The sequence below is a fragment of the Tupaia chinensis genome, unplaced genomic scaffold (assembly GCF_000334495.1).
Source record: "Tupaia chinensis unplaced genomic scaffold, TupChi_1.0 Scaffold148557_1, whole genome shotgun sequence".
In the NCBI taxonomy this organism is placed as follows: Eukaryota; Metazoa; Chordata; class Mammalia; order Scandentia; family Tupaiidae; genus Tupaia; species Tupaia belangeri.
In genome coordinates, this window is record NW_006208406.1 from 1642357 (window position 1) to 1665943 (window position 23587).

The 23587-nt window shown below is 39.2% G+C and overlaps 1 protein-coding gene and 1 pseudogene across 1 annotated transcript in view; one reads left to right on the plus strand and one right to left on the minus strand.

Moving 5' to 3' along the window:
* NETO2 (neuropilin and tolloid like 2) overlaps positions 1-23587 on the minus strand; it is a 79836-nt gene that overhangs the window by 19024 nt on the left and 37225 nt on the right. The window contains exon 7 of the mRNA XM_014585003.2: positions 5555-5783. Within this exon, the coding sequence (XP_014440489.1) occupies positions 5555-5783 (229 nt within the window). The remainder of the gene's footprint in view (positions 1-5554; positions 5784-23587) is intronic.
* On the plus strand, positions 6296-12072 carry LOC106734096 (60S ribosomal protein L36 pseudogene; annotated as a pseudogene).

Here is a 23587-nt window from a genome sequence, read left to right on the forward strand (position 1 = left end):
GGAAACACAAATTTATGGAATATAAAACAACAACATACTTCTTTAAAATTGCCATTTTAAGAAGTCACAAGGGAAATTAGAAATACCTTCAGACAAATAAAACTTGAAAACATAACATACCAAACACTTGCTGGGAATACTGTAAGCAGTGCTGAAAGAGAAGTTAATAGCTGCAATTGCCTACATTAAGAAAGAAGAAAAGGGTCAGCCTATGGTCTGCTGGTTAAGTGAGCTGAATTCCACATGACTGATGCCGCCGTTCAAGTCCTGGACCTGATTGATGGCTTGGAAAACATGTTGGGTGTGTGTATGAGCTTGCCTCAAATCTTGAAAGCAGGGAGCAATGGAAAAGAAGTGACTGTGGCATGGCCATTCCCCATGAAGGTGCTTTCTTTTTTTTTTGGAGATTTTCACTGTAGGGTGCGTGCGCTCGCCAGACAGACAGAGAGAGACATAGAGACAGAAAGCGAGAAATCACCCCCCAGGGGGGATGGTCACGCCGCAATCCCTTCTCCTCCATTCTCCTCTCGGGATCTTGGGCACGCACACACACGTGCCCGGCGTGAGTTTTAAGCCACCGGGTCCGGGACACGAACCGCGGTCGACTACGTGGGAGTCCAGCGACATAGCCATTACGCTAACTGCTGGTTCCCAAGGTGCTTTCTTTTTTTATTTTAAATTTTTTCTGGCAGATTTTTGCTATAGAGTGCTTGAGCCTGGCAGAGAGACAGAGAAAGAGAAACAAAGTGAAAAATCACCCCCTGGGGTGATGGCCACGTCACAAGCCCTTCTCCTGCACTCTTCTCTCTGGATTTTGGGCACATATGCACACGTGCCTGGCTGAGTTTTAAGCCACCAGGTCCAGGACTCAATTGCGGTTGGCCATGTGGGAGTCCAGTAGTGTAACCATTACACCACCATCTACTGGTCCTGACGGGTGCTCTCTTTCTCTCCCTCTGTCTCTCGCTGGTGAGTGCACACAATCTGTTGCAAATTAAAAAAACAAAAAACAAAAAACAAAAACAAGGTGTGGGGAGGCAATAAGTAACCTTATATTGTAAGGAGCTAGGAAAAGAAGAGCAAACTAAACTCAAACTGGCAGACATAATGCAATATTAAAAACTGGAGTAAAAATAAAATGAAGAATAGAAAAACAGTAGCCAAATGACCACAAAATTGGTTCTTTGAAAAAAAAAAAACTTTACAAATAGAAATAACTAGGAATGACTAAAAAAAGAAAGAAAAAGACTCAAATGATTAAAACCAGAAATGCAATGGGAACGTTATTACAAATCTTACATATATGGAAAGAATAAGAATAATAAGAATCACTGTATGACAACAAATTTATAACTTAGATGAAATGGATGAATTCCTAGAAACCCACAATTTATCAGAACTGCAACCTGAGAACAGAAAATCTTGAAGAGACCAATAACCAGCAAAGAGATTAAAGAAGTAATCAAAAACCTCCCAGGAAAGAAAAGCCCTGGACTAGATGGCTTCACTGGTGAATACCACTACACATTTAAAGATTTAATAGCAAACCTCAAACTCTTTCAAAAAAATTGAATGAACACTAATCACTAACCACTATAGATCATTGATACTGAAGCTAGAAAAAGATAAGTAAGTAAACTTTAGGGTCAGTGGGTGGTGTGGAGGTGCTGGAAAGTGCACAGCAAACTGTGCAGTTGGAGTCCTGGACAGGCAACTAGAAAATCATGCTGGACACATGTGTGTGTGTGTGTGTCCAAAATCCCGAGAATGGAGAAGAAGGGACTGCGGCGTGCCCCCCCCCGGGGGGGAGTGATTTTTCACTCCCCTTCCCTGAGCCTCCCATCTGTCTCTGTGGCTAGTACATGGGCACTATAGTAAAAACTAAAAAAAAAAAAAAGTAAAAGAAAAAGTAAACATCAGATCGATATCCCTTATGAATAATTATATAAAAACCTTTGTCAAAAATACTACTACAGGGAACCAGCAGTTAGCGTAATGGCTATCTTGCTGGACTCCCACGTAGTCGACCATGGTTCGTGTCCTGAACCTGGTGGCTTAAAACTCACGCTGGGCACGTATGCGTGCGTGCCCAAGATCCCGAGAGGAGAATGGAGGAGAAGGGATTGCAGTGTGACCATCCCCTCTGGGGGGTGATTTCTCGCTTTCTGTCTCTATGTCTCTCTCTGTCTGTCTGGTGAGTGCATGGGACCTATAGCGAAAAACCTCTCAAAAAACAAACAAACAAACAAACAAACAAAACCTACTATTACAGAATACAGAAACAAACAAAAGAATCATACACTATGACCAAGTTGCTAGTCTGATGAGCTTAAGTGTTGCAAGTATCTGCTTAAAACACCTATGATACTAATTATCTCTATATGAGCAATTGTGTTCCAATAAATTGCATACTGCCCTAAAAAGTGACCTCTTGAGGGTCTCACATATATTTCATTGTGTTTCATGTAATACTGTAAACTTTGAGTAAAATAAAATTTTTATGATGATTTATTCATTAGTGTAGCAACTAGGCTATTGTGAAGCAATCATTGATTATCTAGGTTATCATAAAGTGATCATATTACTTCTTATTGATTATCAATATATGAATCATTATACCTATAAGTATGAATTTCTTTTTCACATCACCTTTCCATTTTGTTTTCTAGTGTTTGTAACATGTTCAACATCTAGTGTTCTGTACCATATAAGACAACACCAATATAAGTACTACTAGAAAGACAATACATTTTATATACAGATGATGAAAACCTATTACTACATAGTATGAGTGTATTTTCCTTATGAATATCCTAATAACATTTTTTCTTTAGCTTCCTTTACTATAAAGATATTGAGTGTGTATATATACATACACACATATATACACAATATGTTATTTTAACATATACAATACAAAATTTATTAATATTTATAACACATAATTATATATAACACATATAAATATATAAAGTACATAAAAATACGTGTTAATGAACTGCTCAATATTATTAGTAAGACTTCTGGTCACCAGTAGGTTTACTGGGAAATCAACAGTTATATACGGGTCCACCTGTCGTCGCATGCGCTGCTTTGCAGCAAATACTACTTGGTAGGCTGAGGACACATGGGGGATCCAGGTTCGTTTCCAGGCCCACCCTAAAAGCTGGACACAGTGGCACATATCTATGGTTACAGCTACTCGGGAGTCTAGACAGGACAACTGTGACTCAGTGAGATCTTTTCTAAGGAAAAAAGCTATATGAAGATTTCTGACTGTGTGGCAGTGCTGGTGCTCAAACCCCTGCACTGTTCAAGGGTTGACTGTGTATTTCTTTGTATAGCTCTCTGGGAACAATAGTCATGTTCCTAGTATCCAAAATAAAAACAATTTAAAGTAAGCACAGTATTTGTGTGTATGTGCAGGGGCGGGGAGAGGTGGACACAAAATGAAATAACAACAGTCACAGATGAATCTAAGTGGATTAGAAATGAATAGTGTAACCACAAGGAAAGATGAGAGGAAACCAACCAACCTAAGTAATTAAAAAAACAGTATTTCTTTAGTAGGGCTAAAGACAGAGAATTGTATACAAATAAAGTCTAGGACTCTCCCATGGGAATACTGGCTAGCAATTCTGAAATTTCTTCATGTGTATATTAAGATTGAATGAGTTAGGACCAGCAGTTAGCGTAATGGCTGTGTCGCTGGACTCCCACGTGGTCGTCCGCGGTTCGCGTCCTGGACCCGGTGGCTTAAAATTCACGCCGGGGGCGTGTGCGTACGTGCCCAAGATCCCAAGAGGAGAATGGATTGCAGCGTGACCATCCCCCCTGGGGGGTGATTTCTCGCTTTCTTTCTCTCTGTCTCTCTCTGTCTGTCTGGTGAGCACACGTATAGCCAAAACTTCTCCAAAAAAAAAAAAAAATGATTGAATGAGTAAAGAGTAAATATATCACATATAATTATATTTGTCACTGTAAGATAAGGAAAGGATTTCTTGGAAAAATGTTTGGTTCTAGAGTTGGGGCAGGAAAAACACAAGTTCATCTAGTAATGCCAGAAAGGAAGGGATTAAAAATATAATAATTGGGTACACTGAAAAGATAGAGGATGTGACCTGAAGGAGCTCTCAATGACCAAAGCTTGGAGTCTGATCAACAAAATAATGCTAGAATTATAGAAAAACAATAGTATTATGGTATAATAGAGTAATAGAATAAGATACATGAACTCATACTGATAGAAATAACTGAATAAATACATGAGGGAAAAAGAACAGCTTTTCTACCCAGCATAACTCTAAGTAATGTAGAAGAAATAATGAAAATAAAAATTCACCATTAGGTAAATAGTACATAAACTGTACAGGCAGAAACCATCAATTGTTGCCAAAATTAGAGGGTGAAAGAATATCTGCACGGTCCCAAACAGACTTTATTAATTAGAAAGGAGAGAAAAAAACAAAAAAGTAACGTTATAGTGGAGAAAACTAATGAAATTAGTTTTCGCCTTAATGAAATTAACATTTGCAAGTCACCATTACGTATCCCTATTTCGCTTGTATGACACACTGAGAAAGGCACGATACTTGCAGTATTACTGACAGATATTCATAACCTTGGGCGAATCCATAGGAAAACATTAGATAAACCCAAACTGATGAGCATTCTACTAAGTGATGAAATGTGTGAAGGTCACGAAAGACCAAGAAAGACTGAATAACCATCATATACGGAGGAGGCTAAGGACACTTGACAACTAAAAGCACTGTGGGAAAGTGGATCATGAAAGGACATTAAGGGCAAAACAGGTGCTACTCGAATAGGGTCTAGAGACTAGCGAGTAATACCGTTAAGTTTGACTACGGTTTTACAAGATGTTAACATTAGTAAATGAAGGGCATGTAAACTCTGTACTGTTTTTACAACTTCCTGTAAGTTTAAAATAATTAAAAGATAAAAAGTTAAAAAAGAGAAAACATCAATAGCATATCTAAACCTTTGGCGACCATGGTTGGATGGATTCGTAATTATTTACCATGCTGAATTAATATAATTAATAATTATTTTTATATTAGCAAATCTTGGGAGAAAGTATACTTGTTTCTGCAAGCTCTACCATTCTGTTTACATCTTCATAATGATGCAGTATTGTAATTTATACATTAACTTTTTTTTAACTAGTAGCAGTCAATTCTTTGAGAACAGGGACTGAAATTTAGTAATCTCTAAATTTTCCTTATAAATATCCTAGTAACATTTTTTTTCCTTAGCTTCCTTTACTGTAAAAGCTTCCTGTACACACACACACACTATATGTTAACAGGCAGTACATATATACATGAAACACGTATATATATGTATATATATGTCATTTAAAGTATATAACAAAGTTTATTAATATTTATAACACATAAATTATAAATGTTATGTCTTATAAATATGCTCTGTGATTTGTACAATTTTTGTCAGAAGGAAATATGTAATAAATGTACTGTGAATGAGTAAAAATTAAGTAAAAATCTAAATGCTGTAGGAACCATCTACTTACGCTCAACGAAGGAAGTAAAGAGCATCCTAAACCTGCTGAGGCGACTTCCCTCGTCTGCCCACATCCGTATCACTCCAACGCCTGTCTTAAGCATTACGTCATTGGCGACAGTGCTGCAAAACTTGGCCTTCAGGTTTTCAATAGAACTGCTTCCATCATAGACTGCGACAAAGTTTCTCTTGCATTCATTTGAGTGCTCCATTTGATAATCTAGGAACCTCAAATAAATCTGTAACATTGAAAGGAGAACAGTTTTTACAAAGATGCGCTAATTTGAAATTTTCCATTTCTATCATTTATAGCCCACATGGTAGAATGAATCATGACAGCCGACAGAAAAACGTAACAGGTATCAGGCTGATGTCTAAGGAGTTGAAAGAACTAAAATTAATGGTCTGTTTCTTTCATTGTCTTAATAATGGAACTGAGTATTAAGGAACCTGAAGTTTATGTTTTGTCTATGAAGAAAACTTTTTCTACATGAGACATTAACTATTACATATTTTCCTCTTCCTAAAAGAATCTCACGGTACTGACAGGGAAATATAAGAATCATTAGTAATTCTATTGTTCTACAAATCAAAGTGATTAACTGACAAGTTTTTCAGGCCTTTTTGCATATTTTTACAACTTAAGTTTAACTGTAAAACACATAAGATCCATTCGTTCTCCTTCGGCTATGCTTCCTATCCCCTTTATCTTTATCTTCCTATCCCCTTCATAACCATACTCATTCCCATAATGTCCTCCCATTTGCCCACGATCTTGCTGTTCCTCACTGGGGCTGCTTTAAGATTTCACCACTTAATAACAATTTCGATATTTTCAGACAAGAAGATATGGATTGTAGTTTCAAAGTAAGCATGATTAACATCTTCTTTATTCAAATTTTATATGCAGTTAGTTTGCTACCTGGGACTAAGTTATTCCTTTTTTAAAGAGAGATTTTTTGCTATAGGGTGTGTGTACATGCCAGAGAGACAGAGAGTGATAAATCACCCCCCATTGGGATGGCCATGCTGCCATCCCTTTTGCTCCATTCTCTTCTCAGGATCTTGGGCATGCACACACACACGTGCCCGGCGTGAGTTTTAAGCCACCGGGTCCGGGACCTGAAATGCGGTCAGCTATATGAGAGTCCAGCGACCTAACTATTACACTGTCTGCTGGTCCCAGGACTAAGTTACTTCTTAAAATACACTTGGCCCATTCTCATTTGAGAATATCTCTAAGGAAGAAATATGTTCCCCCATCTTTTAATTTAAAGGACTTAGTAAACAAAAATGTCATGCCACATAGTTTTCCCCTTAAAACACCTTGATGGCATAAAACTAACAGCAAATAACCAAAAACTCAAGCTCAGAAAAAGTTAAGTTTTGGCCAAGTAACTATGCTTTATCTGAAGTGATGAATTTAGCCATATCTATGAGAATGGTGAAAAATTCGTAATGAACTAGGATTTCCATTTCAAAACTTTATCAAATCTTAATGCATGTATTTAACAAAGAAATACATTTCCTTAAATATATAACCAATTCTCATTAACTTCTCCATCATTTACATGTCCAAAACATGGCTCATGTTTCTATGGCAGCAAGTACCACTAATAATACTGTAATTATGTGTGTCTTCTATTAGACAGTAAGGTCTCCCCGTGAGAACATCATACGCTAAATCATGCCCAGGATAATCTGTGCTCATACATGACTGATTAGGTTTGGAAAACTCTGAATTGGTAGAACTACATACTAGCACAACAGCCAAGATGTCTGAAGTATTTACTCCCTGCTTTTCTTTTTTTTTTTCAAGAGGTTTTAGTCATAGGGATGCGTGTGCTTGCCAGAGAAAGAGAGAGACTGAGAGAGAGAGAGAATAAAAAATTATTCCCTGGGGGCATGGCCACTCTACAATCTCTTCTCTTCTATTCTCCCCCTGGGATCTTGGACACGCACCACACATGTCCCATGTAATTTTCAAGCCACTGAGTCTGGGACTCAAACTATTGTCGGCTATGTGGAGTCCAGCGATGTAATCGCTACATTATCTGCTAGCCCCTCTACTTTATTTTAATACAAAGAAATATTGTACAGTAAAAGGCTACAGCAAGTGCTCTTCAAAAATAAACTACTTTGGGGGCTGGCAGGTGGCATAGTGGTTAAAAGCTGGATTCCCATATGGCCGACTGCAGTTTGATCCTGGACCTGGCATCTTGCTTTCTCACTTTCCCTTTTTCTCTCTCTCTGGTCACAGTCAAATTAAAATAATAACAACAACAGAAATGAATAAATAATTCTAAAAAAAAATCTACTTTTCTCTCACTTCAGGTGGCATAAGATGGTTGACTTAAGCGCTCTTGCCTCCTCATGCACCCCTATATCCTATTCTGGGAGACAAATGAGTTACTTGTATGGTGAGGGGTTGATCTCTTTTCCTTCCCTCTACCTGGATTAGTGAATAGGAAACAATGACCTGGATAAGCAGGTCTGTTCTGCAGATACAAACTTTCCTTAAAATGAGCTGGTCTAGTGTAGACTTAGGTGTGAGGTAGAATTGGTGGGCAGGAAGTTAGCAAGGCTAATCTGACTGTCTCAGTAAGCAACTTTCCCTCCCCTGGCCTGTACAATAATGAAGAGCTGTTCTGAATCTCACACATACAATTTTATATCTCAACTGGTTCAGAACTTCAGTGAGGAAAAGAGATGCTATTTACTTAGGTCCCCAAGGACCACAAGAGAAATTAAATAAATGCACAGAAAGGTATTACAATTATGGAAAGGTCACTGATAAAAAATGGAGTAAAATACTACATGCACACTCTTAAACATCAATGCTTAACTATATCTATAAGTGGATTTTTTTTTTTTGTGAACATCCACCCATTAGTTTAGCCCAATTTGAGTATTTAAGAGCTAAAGTGGCCTTAACATTTTGAAATTTACATTTAAAGAAAAATAGAATCATGGTCTTTCCAACTTGGGCCAGGCAGAATAGCTCTCTCAAAAAAAGGGTGGAGAGAAGGGTTGTTCTGCCATCAACGAGGGGGTGACCCAGGAATACACCATCAACAGTCACAAGTGCATCCATGGCGTGGGGGGCACTCAGAGAAATACAGAAATTTGCCATGAAGCAGATGAGACTCCAGATGTGTGAATTGATACCAGGCTCAACAAAGCTGTCTGGGCCAAAGGAATAAGGCATGTCCTGTATGGTATCTGTGTGTAGTTTTCCAGAAAAAGTATTGAGGATAAAGATTCACCCAACAAACTCTACACTCTGGTGACCTATGGACCTGTTAACACTTTCAAAAATTTACAGTCAGTGTGGATAAGCACTAAGTGCTGATTTCCAAATAAAGTTATAACTGCCCCCCCCCCCCAAAAAAAACCTACAAAAACCCAAATCACAGTGCTGGCAGGTGGTGTAGTGGATTAAGGCACTGGACTCTCACATAGTCAACTATGCTTCGAGTCCCACACCTGGTGACTTGTCTTCTCACTTTCCCTTTCTTTCTGTTTCTCTCTGGTCAAATTAAACAATAATAATAAAATTAAATAAGTAATTATTTTTAAAAATAGAATCATGTTCATTCATTTAACTTAACGCTTAATTTTTGAAGTTGGAACCAACTAAAATGTTGGGGGTCAACAGATGGTGTGGTGGTTAAGGTAAAGGGCTCCCACTTAGCTGATTCTGGTTTGAGTCCCAAAACTGGCAGCTTGCTTTCTCACTCACTCTCTCTCTCCTTTGTGTGTCTCTCTCTGCTGAATGCACATGCCCTATAGAAAAATTTTAAAAATAATAATAGGGACCAGCAGATGGCATAATGGTTACATCACTGGACTCCTACAAAGTTGACCACAGTTCGAGTCCCGAACCTGGAAGCTTAAAACATTCCAGGAAAATGTGCGTGCATGCCCAAAATCCTGAGAGGAGAAAGGAGAAAAAGGGATAGAGGTGTGGCCATTTCCCCCAGTGGATGACTTCTCAGTGTCTGTCTCTGTCTCTCCAGTGAATGCACACACCTTATAGCAAAAATCTCTCTAAAATAATACAATTAAAAATATTCTAAAAAAAGGTCAACTGTATATAACATTTAAAAAATTTCTAAATATTGATTAACTTTCTCCAAATTACCAAAAAATAAGTAACAACACAGCAGTACCAAGTCCTTATCAACAACTCCCTTGAATGTAAGTGAACTAAACTGTCCAATTAAAAGACAATAGTGGCTGAATGGATTAAAACAAACAAAACAAAAAAACTATAGGCGCTAGCAGGTGGTATGGTGGTTAAGGCACCAGACTCCCAAATGACTGACCATGATTTAAGCTCTGGACCTGTAGCTTGAAAATCACACCAGGTGCATGTGTGTGCATCTCCCAAATCCTGAGGAGAATGTAAGAGAAGGGACTGCAGCATGGCAAACTCCCTGGGGGATGATTTCTAACTTACTCTCGCTGTCTCTCTCCAGCAAGTACATGCACCTTATGTAACAAAAATATGAAAAACAAAAAACAAAAACGAAATCTCAACTATATGTTGCCTACTTGAACACCTCACCATCAGCAATGGACAGAGCACACAGACAGAAAATCAACAAAGAAACATCAGGTTTAAACTGCACTACAAACCAAGTAGACTTAACAGACATTTACAGAACACTATACAATGATGTTGGATATGTATTATTCTCTTCAGCACACGAAACATTCTCCAGATTAGATTATACGACAGGCCATAGAGCAAGCCTCAAAAAACATTTCTTTTTTGGAGAGGTTTTTGCTATAGGGCACGTGTGCTTGCCAGAAAGACAGAGAGACAGAAAAAGAGAAATCACCCCCATGGGGGAATGGTCACGCCGCAGTCCCTTCTCCTCCATTCTCTTGTCAGGATCTTGGGCATGCACACACATGTGCCCAGTGAGAGTTCAAGCCACTGGGCCTGGGAAACGAACCACGGTCGACTACATGGGAGTCCGACGACATAGCCATTATGCCAATTGCTGGTCCCTCAAAAAAAAAAAATTTTTTTTTAAAGAAATCATATTAAGTACTTTTTTTTTTTAATGACCAAAATAGAATAAAAGTAGAAATTGATAACAAAAGGAATTCTGGTCATCACAAATACATGGATATTTTTTAGTCTAACTTTATCGATTTTCTTTTTTAAAATTTGACCAGAGAGGGACAGAGAGACAAAGAGTGAGAGTGAGAGAGGACAAAGAGAAAGAAAGTGAGAAAGCAAGCTGCCAGGTCCGGGACTTGAACCACAGTCGGCCATGTGGGAGTCCAGCTTCCTTAATCACCATGCCACCTGCTGGCCCCAGTAAATACATGAATATTGAACAGCACATTCCTAAACAACCAATGGGTTACTGAGAGAATCACAGGAAACTGAAAAATTTCTTGAGGAAAATAATACTACTACTATATACCAAACCCTATGAAATACAGTAAAAGCAGAACTAAAAGGGAAGTTCACAGCCATAAATGCCTGTATCAAAAAATAGAAAGACCTCAAATAAATGACCTAATAATGTACCTCAAGAAGCTAGAAAAGCAAGAACTAATTCCAAAATTAGTTGAAGGAAAAAAGGATTAGAGCAGAAATAAATGAAATTGATTTTTTTTAAATAGAAGAAACAGAAAGTTGTTTTGAAACATGAATAGTCAAACTTTTAGCTATACTAAGGAAAACAAACAAACAAACAAAAACAGAGAAAATCCCACAAATTAAAATCAGAATTGAAAAAGGAGACTTTACTAGTGATGCCACAGAAATATAAAAGATCATTAAAGACTAGTATAAATAACTATATGCCACAGGAAAACCTAGACAATGGATAAGTTTATAGATAAATACAAGAGTGACATGGGGCGGGAACCAGCAGTTAGCGTAATGGCTATCTTGCTGGACTCCCACGTAGTCGACCGCGGTTCGTGGCCTGGACCCGGTGGCTTAACACTCACGCCGGGCACGTGTGCCCACGTGCATGCCCAAGATCCCGAGAGGAGAATGGAGGAGAAGGGATTGCGGCGTGACCATCCCCCCTGGGGGGTGATTTCTCGCTTTCTGTCTCTATGTCTCTGTCTGTCTGGCGAGCGCACGCGCCCTACAGTGAAAACCTCTCCAAAAAAAAAAAAAAAAAAAAAGAGTGACCTGGGGCTTCCGCCCCAGTCGTCATTACAGAGCCGCAGCCAGGGCTCTGCGGTACCCCATGGCCGTGGGACTCAACAAGGGCCACAAGGTGACCAAGAACGTGAGCAAGCCGAGGCACAGCCCCCGCCGCGGGCGCCTCACCAAGCACACCAAGTAAGTTCGTGCGTTGACAGAATCCGGGAGGTGTGCGGCTTCGCCCCCTGCGAGCGGCGCGCCATGGAGCTGCTCAAGGTGTCCAAGGACAAGCGCGCGCTCAAGTTCATCAAGAAGCAGGTGGGCACGCACATCCGCGCCAAGAGGAAGCGCGAGGAGCTGAGCAACTGCTGGCCGCCATGCGCAAAGCGGCCGCCAAGGACTGACCCGCCGCCCACTAAAGCCCACTCAGCCCCGGAAAAAAAAAAAATAAAAGAGTGACATGGTTAGAAATAGACAACCTGGGGCCCAGCAGATGGCATAATAGTTATGTTCCTGGACTCCCATGTAGTTGACCACAGACCAGTGACTTAAAACTCACGCTGCGTGCGCGTGCATGTGTGCCCAAAGGAGAATGAAAGGAGAATGGAGAAGGGACTGTGGCATAGCCACCACTCCTAGGGGGTGATTTCTTGCTTTCTGTCTGTCTTTCCAGAGAGTGCACACAAAACCTATAGCAAGAAAAAAACAAACAAACAAAAAAAACAAGGAATAAACTCTCTCTGAAAAAAAGAACAAACAAAAAATGAGTAATGACATAAAATCAGTAATAAAGTTTCCTAACTAAGAAAGGCCTACAACAAGATAACTTCACTAATGAAGTTTACAAAACACTGGAATAAGAACATCAATTCTTCTCAAATCATTCCAAAAATTGAAGGGAGGGGGGCAATTCTTCCTAAGTCAATCTACAAGGTCAGTATTACCTTGATATGAAAACTAGACAAGGGAGGGACCAGCAGTTAGCGTAATGGCTATGTCATTGGACTCCCATGTAGTCGACCACGGTTCGAGTCCCAGGCCTGGTGGCTTAAACTCACACCGGGCACGTTTGTGTGTGTGTGCCCCAGATCCCGAGAGGAGAATGGAGAAGAAGGGATTGCGGCATGGCCATCCCCCATGGGGGGTGATTTCTCACTTTCTGTCTCTCTGTCTTTCTCTGTCTTTCTGGCGAGTGCACACACCCTACAGCAAAAACCTCTCAACCCCCCCCCAAAACAAACAAACAAACAAACAAACAAAACACTGGACAAGGGTACAATAACAACAAAAAACTACTCTCTAGAGACCAGCAGTTAACATAATGGCTATGTCGCTGGACTCCCATGTTGTCAACTGCGGTTCGAGTCCCAGACCTGGTGGCTTAAACTCACACCGGGCGTGTGTGCGTGCGTGCCCAAGATCCTGAGAGGAGAATGGAGGAGAAGGGATTGCGGCCATCCCTTCTGGGGGGTGATTTCTCGCTTCTATCTCTCTGTCTCTCTGTCTTTCTGGCGAGTGCAAGTGCCGAATAAGAAAAACAAAAAACAAAAACAAAACTCTCCAAAAACAAACAAACAAACAAAAACCCTACTGACTAGATTCCTCATGAACACAGAGGAGAAAATCCTTAGCAAAATACCAGCAAACCAAATTGAAAAGCACATCAAAAAGATTAACACTACAATTAAGTGTAAGTTTACAAAGGCATGCAAGGATAACCTGACATACACAAATCAATAACATGACACATCATATTAATGGAATCAAGAATCAAAATCATATGATTGAATCAGTGCAGAAAATGCATTTAGTAAAATTCGGCATTCTTCATGATAGAAATTATCAGCAAAGTAGTATAAAAGAAATGTACCTCAACAGACTGAAGGCCATATATACCAAATCCAAGCTAACATCACACTTAAAGGGGAAAAACTGAAAGTTTTTCCACTGAAAACTGAAACAAGACAAAGATGCCCATGCTTATCATCCTTACTCATCATAGTACTTGGAAGCCCTAGCCAGAGCAGTTAGACAAGAGAATGGAATTAAGGGCATCCAAACTGGAAAAGACAAAGTCAAACTGTTATTCTATGCGATGGCATGATCTTTTATGTAAAAAACAAACAAACAAACAAACAAAACCTAAAGAACACAAAGAGAAACTCACAGAAGTGATAAGCAAATCCAATAAAATCGCAGAATACAAAATCAACACATATAAATGGGTAGCACTTCTATACAACAATGATAAATGGAAAAAGAAATCAAGAAAACAATCTCTCTAGTAGCTTACCCGGAAAAAAATTGATTAGCCCAATTAAAAGATGGGAAAAAGAGCTGAACAACAAACTCTCTAAGACAGACATACGAACAGTCAAAAAGCCTGTGAAGAAATGCTCAACATCCTTCATCATAAAGGAGATGCAGATTAAAACTACAATGAGATACCACCTAACCCCTGTCAGGATGGTGAAGATTAAAAATACAAAAAATGGTAAGTGTTGGCAGGGTTGTGGTGAAAGAGGAACCTCTTATAGTGTGGGTGGGAATGTAAATTTGTCTAGCCACTGTAGAAAACAATATGGAGGTTCCTCAAAGACCTACAAATAGAACTACCATATGATCCAGCAATTCCACTGCTTGGTATCTACACGAAGGACAGGAGAATGCTTAGTCAGCAAAGTGCTTGCACATCAATATATATTGTGGCATTATTCATGACTGCTAAGACATGGAACCAACCCAAATGTTCATGAACAGATGAATGGATTAAAAAAGTGTGGCACATATACTCCCAGGGATTCTTTTCAGCCATAAAAAAGCAAGACCCTGGCATTTGATAGAAAGTGGTTGAATATGGAAGATTTATTGCTGAGTGAAGTAATCCAGGCTATGAAAGAGAGACATCGTGTATCTTCACTTAATGTATACTGACTGTCCACACTCTATAGTAGAGATAAGATTGGAGGACATAAAAGCATTGGAAATAGTTACAGACCCTGGAGCCAGAGTGGAAAGAAGATGGGAGAGGAGAAAAGAATAAGGAAAGAAATCAGGGAGAAAAAAAGAGAGCAGGACATTTGTAGGATATAGAAATGGTTATTACCCATTGATGATAACGTGTATAGTATCCTTGACTAGACTTATCTGCGGTGTACTTCATGTTGGGTAAATTCTCTTTATAAGTCAAATGATGCATAATGATCAAATGTTTAAAATAATAATAATAATAATAAATGGAATTGAAAAAAAACTCTGAATAATGTTATTCAGAATTAGATGAATGTGACATAAAAGTGACAAAATTCAGATAATTTTCTTTCCATTCTGAAATGAGGACTAATGTATTTGTTGTTTAAATACAGTCATGACAACGTATTAAGAATATATTAAAATCATGAAATAAAAAATCAGTATCATTTACAATAGCTACAAAAATAAAAAAATAAGTAAAATATCTAGGGATAAATTTAAGCAAGATTGAGAAAAATTCATGCAGTGAAAACTGTAAAAGACTGATAAAAGAAACTGAAGAAGACACAAAGAAAATGGAAAGATATCCGATCTTCATAGATTAGATAAATTAATATTACTAAAATGTCCATACAACTCAAAAGAGATTTACAGGTTTAATGCAACATCTATTGAAAAGCCAATGGCATTCTCCATAGAAATCCAGGAAAAAACAATTATAAAATTTATAGAGAGTTGGCCTCAAGATCTAGTGATTAAAAGAGCTGGATCCTACGTGGCTGAGCATGATTCAAATCCTGGTCCCAGCAGCTTGAGACACACCAGGTGCATGTTCAGGGGTATCCAAATTCCCAATAGGATGGAGAAATGAAGAAAAAGTATTGTGGCATAACCATACCCCATTGGAGGGTGCTTTCTCCCTCTCCCTCTCTGTCAGTCTCAGCATGCACACACACCCTCTGGCAAAGAAAGTTGTAGAGAATGATAAAAACTATAAATACTCAAAGCAAACTTGAGCAAAAGGAAGAAGTTGGAGGGATCACACTACCAGACTTCAAAATATATTACACAAAGCTACAGTAACTAAAACAGCATGATACTGGCATTCAAACAGCAACATAGATAAAAAAACAAAAACAAAAAACAAAAACAGAACAGACAACCCAGAAATATTATAAGCCCACAGATACACAGACAACTGATTTTTCACAAAGGTGATAGAGAATATTAATTGGGGACAAAAGACAGTCTTCAACAAATAGAATTGGGAAAAGTAGATATTCCTAAGAAGAATGAAACCAGACCCCTATCTCCTACCAGTTTCAAAAGCCAAATCAACATGGACCAAAGACTTAATTTTAAGACTTAAAGTATGAAACTACTATATAAGAAAACACAGGGAAAATGCTTCAAAACATTGGTCTAAGCAAAGATTTTTAAAACAACATTGCCTCAAACATTCAGGCAAAGGGAACAACAAGGTTTTATTAACGTGATAAGATTTTAAAGAGTGAAGGGAAGACTCAACATAGTGAAAAGAGAACTTATAGAATCAGAGAAAACATCTGCAAATTTTCATCTGACAAGGGGCTAATATCCAGAATACACAAGGAACTTGGCAAGGAAAAATAAACCAAATAATCCTATTAAAATATGGGCAATTGATCTCGATGCTCAATATTACTAATTCTTAGGGAAATGTGAATGAAAAACCATAAAAAAGTATCATCTCATTCTAGTTAAAATAGCTATCATAGGGACCAGCAGTTAGTGTAATGGCTACGTTGCTGGACTCCCATGTAGTCGACCATCGTTCAAGCCCCGGACCCGGTGGCTTAAATTCACACCAGGCGCGTGTGTGTGCGTGCCCAAGCTCCCGAGAGGAAAATGGATAAGGGATTGTGGCGTGGCCATCCCCCCTAGGGGGTGATTTCTCGCTTTCTGTCTCTCTGTCTCTCTCTGTCTTTTTGGCGAGCGTATGCGCCCTATAGCAAAATCTTCTAGAAAAAAAAAGCTATTATAGGGGCCAGCAGACGGCATAGTGGTTAAGGTGCTGGACTCCCATGTGACTTACTGTAGTTCAAGTCCTGGATCTGGCAGCTTGAAACTCATGCTGTGTGTGTGTGTGTGTGCCCAAAATCCTGAGAGAATGAAGGAGAAAGGACTGCGGCATTGCCGTCCTCCCTGGGGATTTCTCACTTTCTGTCTCTCTGACTCTCTCTTTCTAGTGAGCACATGTGCCCTATAGCAAAAATCTCTCTTTCAAAAAAAAAAGGCTTCTATATAAGATAAAACAAGACAAAAACAACAACAACAAAAAAACCCAAATAGCAAATGCTGGCAAGGATGCGGAGTTGTACATTGTCAGTAGGAACGCAAATTAGTACAGCCATTATGAAGGCAGTATAAAAGTTCATCAATAGACTAAAAATAGAACTATCCTATGGCCCAGTAATCCAATCTTAAGGTTATACATATTTAAAAAATGGAAATCGATATATCATAGAAATATCTATATTCCCTTGTTCACTTAAGCACTATTCACAATAGTTAAGATATGGACTCAATCTAAGTGTCCATCAGTACATGAACAGATACAGCAAATGTGGTATATATACACAATGGAGTATTACTCAGCCACAAAAAAGGATGAAACTTGATCATTCAAGGTAACATGAATGAGACTAGAGGACATTACGGTAAGTGACATAAGCCAGGCACAGAAAGAGAAATACTGCATGCTTTCATTTATTTGTAGAAGCTAAAAAAAAATTGATCTCATAAATGTAGAGAGAAAAAATAAATCATTATCAGAGGCTGGGAATGCTGGTATGGGAAAATATCACAAGATTTTGGTTGAATACAAAATTATAGCTAGACATAAGGAATAATTTTAGGTTTCTATAGCACAGCACTGTGACTATAATAAATAAGAATACACTGTACACTTCAAGATAGCTAAAAGAGAGGACACTGAAAGATGCCAACACAAAATAATGATTAACATTTGGGGTATTGGATACATAAATTGCTCTGATTTGATCCATACACATAGTACTCATGTGTCAAATAATCACACTATACCATATAAATATGTACAATTATGTACAATTATGTGTCAATTAATTTTTTAAAAATTACTATTATTAAAAGTAACACACATGGGCCAGCCAGTGGTGTGGTGATTAAGGCAACTGGATTCCACATGGCTAACTGTGCTGTTTGAATCCTGGACCACATGGCTAGAAAAACACAATGGGTGTGTGTGTGGGTGTCCAAAATGCTAAGAGAATGGAGAAGAAGGGATTGCAATGTGGCCATCCTCCTGGTGGGTGCTTTCTCTCCCTTTCTCCCACAAACCCATGCATGCTATAGCAAAATTAAAGTAATACTCTGTTATTCAATACTTCTGGTAACATACCTAAGAAATGTATATTGAAAGTGGAATTATTTTTCATGCAGTATTTCAATGAAGAGTATGAAGTTTAAGAAATATTATTTAGGGGTCAGCAAGTGGCATGGAGGTAAAGGTGCTGGATCCCAATGGCTGTCTTGGTGGTTCGAGTACTGGATTCAGCACCTTGATTACTGGGTGTATGTGCGTGTGTGCCCAAAATCCCAAAAGGAGAGTGGTAAAGGGATTGTGGGGTGGTCATGCCTCTGGGTGGTGGTTTCTCACTTTCCCTCTCTCTGGTAAGGGCACATAACCTATAGCAAAAACTAAAAAGAAAGAAAAAAAGTACTGTTTAGTTTCACTTATTTAACTATCAAACAATCAAGGTATATATTGATATAGCTGAAGCCTCTATGTTCCCATTTCCCTTCCTACATACCCTGAGCTTGACTGTTTTACAATTACAATGTACATTCCAATATTTTTATGTTTATGTACCTAAGAATACATAGCATTCTTCTACATACTTTAAAACTTTGTATCATTTAAAGAAATGTCATTATTCAACCATTTGCCTGTTAGGCATTTAGCTTGCCTCCACTTCAATAATTATCAACTAATGGGCCAGCTGATGACATGGGGTTAAGGTGGCTAGATCCCACATAGCTGACTATGTGCTTCAGGTCCTGGTTCTGGTGGTTCATGCTAGGCACAGTGTGTGCTGCGACCAAAATCCTGAAAGGAAGGAGAGATGGAGAAAGGATTGTGGTGTCACTATGCTCCATGGGGTAGGGTGCTTTCTCAGTTTTCTTCTCACTGGCAAGCACAAATGTCCCTTAGGAAATTAAAACAAAACAAAACAAAAAACAAATGGATCTGTAAACATACTTGTAATCTCATTTTGTACACAAATTATTATCTCACTTTGTGCACAGTCTTCCTTTGGTTATCTGTGGAGGACTCATTCCAGGGTCTCCGCATCCCAGAAGATATCAAAATCTGAGCTTGCTCAATAAATCTTACATAAAATTATGAAATATTTGCACATAACATATTCACATCCTCCTATACATCTTAAGTCATCTCCAGATTACTTGCAATATCTAATATGAAATAAATGCTTTTAAAATAGCTGTTACACTGCACTGTGCAGGGAATGATGACAAGGAAAAAAAAACATACTCAGTGCAGACATAACCATCGTAGGCCTAATTACATAGTGCATATCAGCAGCAATGGCAACCTTCTCAACCTGCAGTTGAATCGATCTACAGTTAAAGAGTAACAGTTACGCAGATATCTAGCTGTGTACTTGTGTGCTGTAATGCATGGCCAGAGCATGCCAATGGCTCTCCAAGGTGCTAGCAAAGTATCCTTCTAAAGCAAATTAAGTTTCCATTACTCAACCCTTGCTAACACTTAAAAACAATTCCATTATCCACCACAATCTCATTTCACTACGTTATAGTCAAAACCCATCTCCAGTCTTGATCCCTGATAATTATTTGTTCTGTCCTGGTTTTACTTTCTCCACAATTTCATATAGATGGAATCATACAGCACATAGCTTTTGGAATCTGGGTTCTTTCACTTAGTATCATGCATTGGAGGCTGTATCTGTCAATAGTGTGTCCATTTTTATTGCTTTATGCTTTTAACAGCTGAAGAGCATTCGGACCATTTCCAGTTTTTGCTTATGGATAAAGGTGCTGTAAATTGTTAGATGAAAACATGAATTTTCATCTCTCCTGTGTATATCCAGAAGAGACCACTGAGTCACATGGTAACCTTATAGGTAACGGCCAAACTTTCCCAAAGTGGCTCTCCTTTTGTATTCCTGTAAGGAATGTATCAGTTTCAGTTGGGCTACATAGTTCTCAAACCTAGGGTGTTTTTTCTTTTCCTTTTATTATAGGTACAGTGCTCTTTGTAGGTGTTATTTGCATTTCTGTAATGACTAAATCTTTTTTGGTAAAATGTATATTAAAATCTGCCCAGTTCAGCGGCCAACAGGTGGCATGGTGGTTAAGGCAATAGACTCCCACATGGTCAACCACGGTTCAAGTCCTGGACCTTGTGGCTTAAAAATAGTGCTGGGTGTTTGTGCATACATGCCCAGAATCCCAGGAAGAGAATAAAAAAGAGAGAGTGGAGCGTGGTCATTCCCTTTGGTGGGGGTGATTTCTCACTGTCACTGTCTCTCTGGCGAGTGCACTCACTCTATGACAAATCCTTTAAAAAAAAAAAGTGGATTAAAAAAATGTCATTTTAAAATTGAATTGTATTCTTGAGTTTTGAGTTCTGAACAAAAGCAATCTTTAACAATAGGTGATTTGCAAATATTCTTGCCTAGTCCACAACTTTTTTTTTTACTCACCAGTGTTTTACAGAGAAAAGTTAGAATTTTCATGGGTCAAATTTTTAAACTTTTCTTTTATGGATACTCCTTTAGTGTCTTATTTAAGAACTCTGTAAAACCCAAGGTCAGTTTTTAAAATGTTTTCTTTTAAACATTTTAATAATTATACATTTATGTTTGACCTTTGTTCTCATTTTTACTGGGGTCCACAGTGGAAAGGCCCTCCTCCCTGTCAATAGGGGTGCTCATTGTTTCTTTAGTCACTCCAAGCATGGGCCTTGGGGGTGGCTGGCATGTTCTCATCATCTCAAAGAAGCACTTGGGTAGCTGTTTATAGGGTATGGTTTGTTGATCACAATGGTGTACGTGGTTCAGTACGGGTAGAATTACAGTGAGGCTCCCAATGGTGAGCAATGCCAAGGAGCCCCAGCATTCCTGGGATGAACCACATGTGATTCTTATGTAAGGGTCTTTTAAAAATTCATGGAAAATGTGCATTATGAAAAAACTATGTATGGGTTTCAAATTGTTTTTGTACTAAAATAATCATACTAACTTGTTATAACATGTCTGAACAGAACCTACTTTGAGGTCCTAAGAATAGATATCAGTTTAAAAAGAGCCCCTACCAGGACAACATGAATTCTGCTAAAATCAGAGCAAGAAGACCATCGGTCTGGAAGGACCCTTGCACAGGCTTCCTTATGTCCTCTCCCACATAAAATTTATGGTGGTTTTTGGGTAGAAGAATAGTAAAATCACTGAAGCTTTTTGAAAAATTTATGTGAATAACGGACCCCCCCAAAATTAGCAGTTTATTGGGCTAGTTTATGAGATAGTGGTTAAGGGAGCCAGATTCCATATGGCTGACTGCATAGTTTGAACCTGGCACCAGTAGCTTCAAAAACATGCCAGGTATGCATGCATGCATGCCTCAAATCCTGACAAAACAGAGAAATGGAGAAAAGAATGCAGCATGACCATACCACTTTGAGGAGTGCTTTCTAGTTCTGTCTCTGGCAAATGTGCATGCCCTCTGGCAAATTAAAAAAAAAATAAAAAGGTTGGGGCTGGCAGGTTGCATGATGGTTAAGGCACTGGACTCTCATGTGGCTGACTGCAATTAGAATCCCAGACCTGCTGGCTTGCTTTCCCACTTTGTCTCTCTCTGTCTCTTGCTCTCTGTCTCTCTGGATTTTTAAAAATCAGCATCTTATAAATAAAGGACAAGACAATGTTGAATATGCCTCCAGCAGCAAACCATCAACATCAATTTGTGAGGGAAAAAAAAATTAATCTTGGTGCACTAACTGAAGAGGCTTGAAGATTAACTGCAGAAACAATAGCTAACACTACAGACACCTCAATGGACTAGTGTACACAATTCTGACTGCAGCTGAGCAAACTTTCTGTGCCCAAACTGTTTTGCCCAGATCAGCTGTAGATTACAGAGTAGTTTTTTTGATGGAAATATAAAACAAGTGGAATCAAAATTCTGAAGCATTTCTTTGAGGAATTTTTTTTTTTAAATGGAGAGGTTTTTGCTATGGGGTTCGTGTGCTCGCCAGACAGACAGACAGAGACAGAAAACGAGAAATCACCCCCCCAGGGGGGATGGTCACGCTGCAATCCCTTCTCCTCCATTCTCCTCTCGGGATCTTAGGCATGCACGCACATGCGCCCGGCATGAGTTTTAAGCCACTGGGTCTGGGATGCAAACCGCGGTCGACTTTGTAGGAGTCCAGCGACATAGCCATTACGCTAACTGTTGGTCCCTTCTTTGAAGAATTGTAACAGGAGATGCCACAAGGCTTTACCAGTATGATCCTGACTGAAGACAGGCACAAAGTGATAGCTACTGTCTTAGTCTCTGTGTTTCTAAACAGAAATAACCTAAGACTGGGTGATTTATAATGAATAGAGGTTTATTGGGCTCATGATTCTGGTGGGTAGAAGGTGCAAAGGTATAGGGCTGACATCACAACAGGGCTAACAGAAGCAGAGAGAAAGGTAGGCAAATGCCAAGAGAAAGGGAGAGGAAGAGGGAGGAGAACCAGAAACAGACTTTTCCACCTTGTGTTTGCCCCACTTATTCTCCCAGTCAATTGGATGGTGCCCTCCCATGAGGCCCTGTCTTTTAAAGGCCTCATCACTTCCCAATACCATTACACTGGGTACCAAACATTTAAGACATGAACCTTTGGTGGAGAAACCATTATCCAAACCATCACAGCCACAAGAAGAGGAAGTAGTCCAGTCAAATTGAAAGGACTAGTTAAGAGCAAAGGTCATGGCAACAGTTTTCTAGGATGGTTAAGGCATTTTGCCTGTTGATTTTCTAGAAGGCCAAAGAATTGACATGTGCTTATTATGAAAAGGTTTGGAGAAAATCTGCTGAAACTTTAGCAGAAAAACACTGGGAAAGCTTAACCAGTCCTTCACTCCAATGCTTTCTTTTTCATTGTTAAAGGATGTGTGTGTGTGTGTGGGCGGGGGTAGAGGGGGAGAGAGAGAGAGAGAGAGAGAGAAATCACCCCTTAAGGGGGATGGCCATGTCACAATCCCTTCTTTGGTCTCCTCTTGGAATTCCAGGCATGCACACATATATGCCTGGCATGATTCCCAAGCTACTGGGTCTGAAGTTGAACTATGCAGTCAGCCATGTGAGATCTTGTGCTTTAACCTCCATGCCACCTGCTGGCCCAACCACTACATCCTCTTACCAAGCAAGGATAATGTTCTGAGAAATTTGATGGAAACTTATTAGACATTCATCTTACAGTCCTAACTTGACTCTTCCCAATTTCTGTTTGTTTCCTGATCTTTAAAAAAAAAAAAAATCTTTAAAGGGCACTCATTTATCCCAAGGGGAGAATGGAGAAGGGATTGCTACATGGCCATCCCGCATGGGGGCGATTTTTGGCTTTCTGTCTGACTCCAGCAAGCACATGCTTTGGAGAAAATCTGCTGAAACTTTAGCAGAAAAACACTGGGAAAGCTTAACCAGTCCTTCACTCCAATGCTTTCTTTTTCATTGTTAAAGGATGTGTGTGTGTGTGTGGGCGGGGGTAGAGGGGGAGAGAGAGAGAGAGAGAGAGAGAAATCACCCCTTAAGGGGGATGGCCATGTCACAATCCCTTCTTTGGTCTCCTCTTGGAATTCCAGGCATGCACACATATATGCCTGGCATGAT